The sequence below is a fragment of the Sceloporus undulatus genome, unplaced genomic scaffold, assembly GCF_019175285.1.
Source record: "Sceloporus undulatus isolate JIND9_A2432 ecotype Alabama unplaced genomic scaffold, SceUnd_v1.1 scaffold_4877, whole genome shotgun sequence".
Taxonomy (NCBI): domain Eukaryota; kingdom Metazoa; phylum Chordata; class Lepidosauria; order Squamata; family Phrynosomatidae; genus Sceloporus; species Sceloporus undulatus.
This window is the reverse complement of record NW_024807797.1, coordinates 1-3,535: the sequence shown is the minus strand read 5'-3', so window position 1 is coordinate 3,535 and position 3,535 is coordinate 1. Positions and strand designations below refer to the sequence as shown.

The window sequence follows — 3,535 nt, the reverse complement described above, 5'->3', positions numbered from 1 at the left end:
TAACTCTGGAGACCAGGATTTGATTCCCAGCTTGGCCAGAAAGCCCATTGGGTGACCTCAAGCAAGTCACATGCTCTCAACCTTGGGGAAAGCAGGGGTAAACTTGTTGCCAAAAATGTTGCCAAGAAAACCCCATGATAGGTTTGCCTGAGGGTCGCCATCAATTAGAAACAATTTGAAAGCACACAACAACAACAGTAATAAGCTGGTAACCAAGCTTGCAAAATGGATGTTCTTTAGGCTGTCTGACAGGGATAGAGAGGCACAAACCAACTGCTTTCTCTTGCCTTTCTTAGCCATCTCAGGATGTGGTCAAAGACATCATCCAGTTATCGAAGGACACACTAGAAAAAATTGACAAAGCTCGATCTGAAGGATTATACCATGAAGTAAGTCAGGATTCCTTTTCAGTGTTTTGAGCAGGTATGCAAACCACCCCTATGTCAGTGTAACTCTACAGCCAGAGGCGGTTGCTAAACATGATCCACAGCTGCCATCTGAAATGGTACAGTCTAAGAAGGATTGCAGCACTCAGTGCATGTGAACTAGCCATGCTGTTCGCATTGATTGGAAATCACAAAGTGAATAAGCATGTCTGCATGTGGAACTGGACACATGGTGGAGGTGGTGAATTTCAGAGCTGGGAGAAGTCACACTTTTGGATTATAGCTTCCAAAATATACTAGTCAACATGTCTAGTCAGGGGACCTTTCCCACTACAGAAATATAGCACAATGGTTCCACTTTAACAGCCATTGCTGCATCCTATAGAATTCTAGGGCATGAAGTTCTAGTGCATGAAGATTTTTCTGGCTGAGAATTCTAAATATCCCTCTCTAAATGGTATATCATAGGATTCTATAAGATGTTGCCATGGCAATTGAATAGGCATCATAGCAGTATGACTGCGTAGTGTGAAAAGGTCTTGCAGGTGATTCTCCTGCATTGTTCACTGAAATAAATTTGACCAGTGACTTTCACATAGTTCTTAAAGCTAAACTTGATTAAAGTTGGGACCTTCTGAAGGGGTCTGGGACACGGGCGACTGGCTGAACAGCTGCTCCGTTTTCCCCGGCTCCAAAAGGAACAACACGTGTGCCAACGGGAAAAATCGATTCCAAACAAGCCCCCTTTTCATAGTCAGAACAAGGGACATTTTGGAATTGATTGAGAAAGCAGGGCGGAGCCGAATCTGAACGCGGGTTGTTCCGCCAGTGGGAATGACCCCTAGGTGAATCACTTGATGACATTAAAAAATAAAAACCAAGACATACAGTGGTCCCCAATTCCCATGTAATTTCTTGTATTGTCACACCTAAGCATCACAGATATGGACAATTATGTTCTGATTTTTATCTGCTTTTTCTTTCTGTTGTTGTTCTAGGTTGTAAAGCTGTGCCGAGACTGTCTGGCAAAGCAGGAACCAGTTCTAGGAGACACAAACATTTACATGCTGCGGATCCTGAGTATTTTGTCAGAAGTTCTCTCTTATCTCCAACTCGTGGATGAAGCAGCTGGCCACTCAAAACGGATGGTGGATGGCTACCTGTATGCAATATAAGTCCTGTGCTACACAGCAGAGATAGGCAACCCAGTGCCCTCAAGGTGTTTTGGACCACAGTTCCCATAATCCCTTACCTGGGGTTTATGGGAGTTGTAATCTAAAACGACTGGAGTTCACCAGAATTCTACTCCTGTTCATTTATTAATATTTCTATGATTTCTTCTTTTTAGTATATGACCAAAATATCTATTAAGTGTTTTTCTATATGTATGTGCCCTTCTGGGAGAGAATAATAGGAGAGATATGGGAGAGAATAATGGAGTCCATTTAGTGGCACCAGCAGTGTTGCTCTTGTAATGTTGCTTGGAAGTCTGGGTTGGGAGGCAGGCTCTCTTCTGCTGCTAAATGTACTCTGAATCCATATCCCATACAAATTAATGAGAGACATTGACATTCAAGCTTGTGTCTGTTGTGTTCATGCTGAAGTAGACTGGTTCCTTGGGAACTTGTGTGTGTATGTGTGCATGTCCCATTCAGCATCATAGCTCCTCCTCCAAAAGACAGAAGATGGTGCGATCACCTTGATGAAGCTATCCAGGTGTCTGTGTGGTTGATGCCTGGATGGGAGACCATCTGGGAACACCAACTGTGCCACCTTGAGTTTCATGAAAAGAGAAAGGGGAATTAATACCCGCATACCTAGAAAGATATACTTTGCATTCTGCCGAGCTCAGAGAGACCTGGATCTGTCTTGGTCCTGGTGTTTATTCTCTTTACTGCAATGTCCTTAGTGATGGATGGATAAACCAAGAGATAAGTGCACATTATCATTTGTTACTGGGACTATGTGAGTGGAAGAAAGGCTGGAATGAGCCATGCTTCTCCAGACCTGAACATCTCCACACACACACACATACTACTGAGGCAGTGTTTTTATCCAGCTGGGAATACAGGCAAGGATATATGTATCTTCCAAGTGCTGATATGAAAGTATACATTTGCTTCTTAATTTGTACTCTGCAGGAAGCTGTACCACCCAAACAATGCACAGCTTGGGATGGCCCTTATGAGAGCAGGAGTGACACACTGGCATGCAGGTCTCATTGAAGCAGGGCATGGGATGATTTGCAAAGCCTACGCTATTCTTCTTGTGACACATGGCCCCACACACCCAATTACCAAAGATTTGGAGGTAGGTACCAAACACATACAGCTTTTCCGAATGTACATCAGCTATAGCAAATACAGTTCTTGTTCTATGAATGTCAAGTCCAGACAGGCTACATGAGTAATTCAACAGCCATTTCCACACTATAGAATCATACTACTGTAACTCCATTTTACATTGGTCATTTCTTATCAGTAGACTCCCTTATTCTCTCTATGGAGAAGGGAAAATTGACCTTGAGGAAGGATAGAGCCAAATGATGCCAGAGGAGAGGGAGGGGATTGCTCTCTGCCATCTTGGCCCTTGGGTATAAGCCATCCCTTTGGGATCATTTTGCATGCACACACAGGTACACACACACACACACACACACACCATGTTGTGGCTACAAAGATACACTTGAACATGAGAGGATCACAGCTTGGAAAAGTTATACTGCAGGTATGGGATTCTGGGATATGTGATCCCAAAATAGTAATTATCCCAAACTCTTGTGTGGCCTATGCTTGAGGAAATCTCAAAAGCCAGAGAGGTGGTTGAGTAAGATTTCCCATAGTAAGAAAGGTGACCAGATGTCTCCCTTTCCAGGACTAGTCCTACATTTAAAATATTTATCCAAGAGGAATTTTAAAATGTCCTCTATTTTGAACAGGCCTAAGAAGCATGACATTACATTTATATTAGGGTTTTTGGGTTTTATGACAGTTTGTGATAAGAAGTGGGCTTTGACTCCCCAGTGGGCAGGAGGGGATCCTGACTAGCACAGAGCTGTACATCTCACGGGTCCTTTGTTTCCATCCATTCAGGCCATGAGGATTCAGTCTGAGATGGAGCTGCGCATGTTCCAGCAGAATGAGTTTATG

At 43.4% G+C, this 3,535-nt stretch overlaps 1 protein-coding gene across 1 annotated transcript; it reads left to right on the top strand.

Moving 5' to 3' along the window:
• Positions 1–261: 261 nt before the first annotated feature.
• On the top strand, positions 262–3,532 carry LOC121918126 (histone-lysine N-methyltransferase SMYD1-like; the record flags this gene model as incomplete). The annotated part of the gene is made up of 4 exons (XM_042444226.1): positions 262–389; positions 1,385–1,548; positions 2,528–2,696; positions 3,479–3,532. Coding segments are annotated over exons 2-4 (321 nt in total), but the record flags the coding sequence as incomplete, so codon positions are not given.
• Positions 3,533–3,535: the final 3 nt, after the last annotated feature.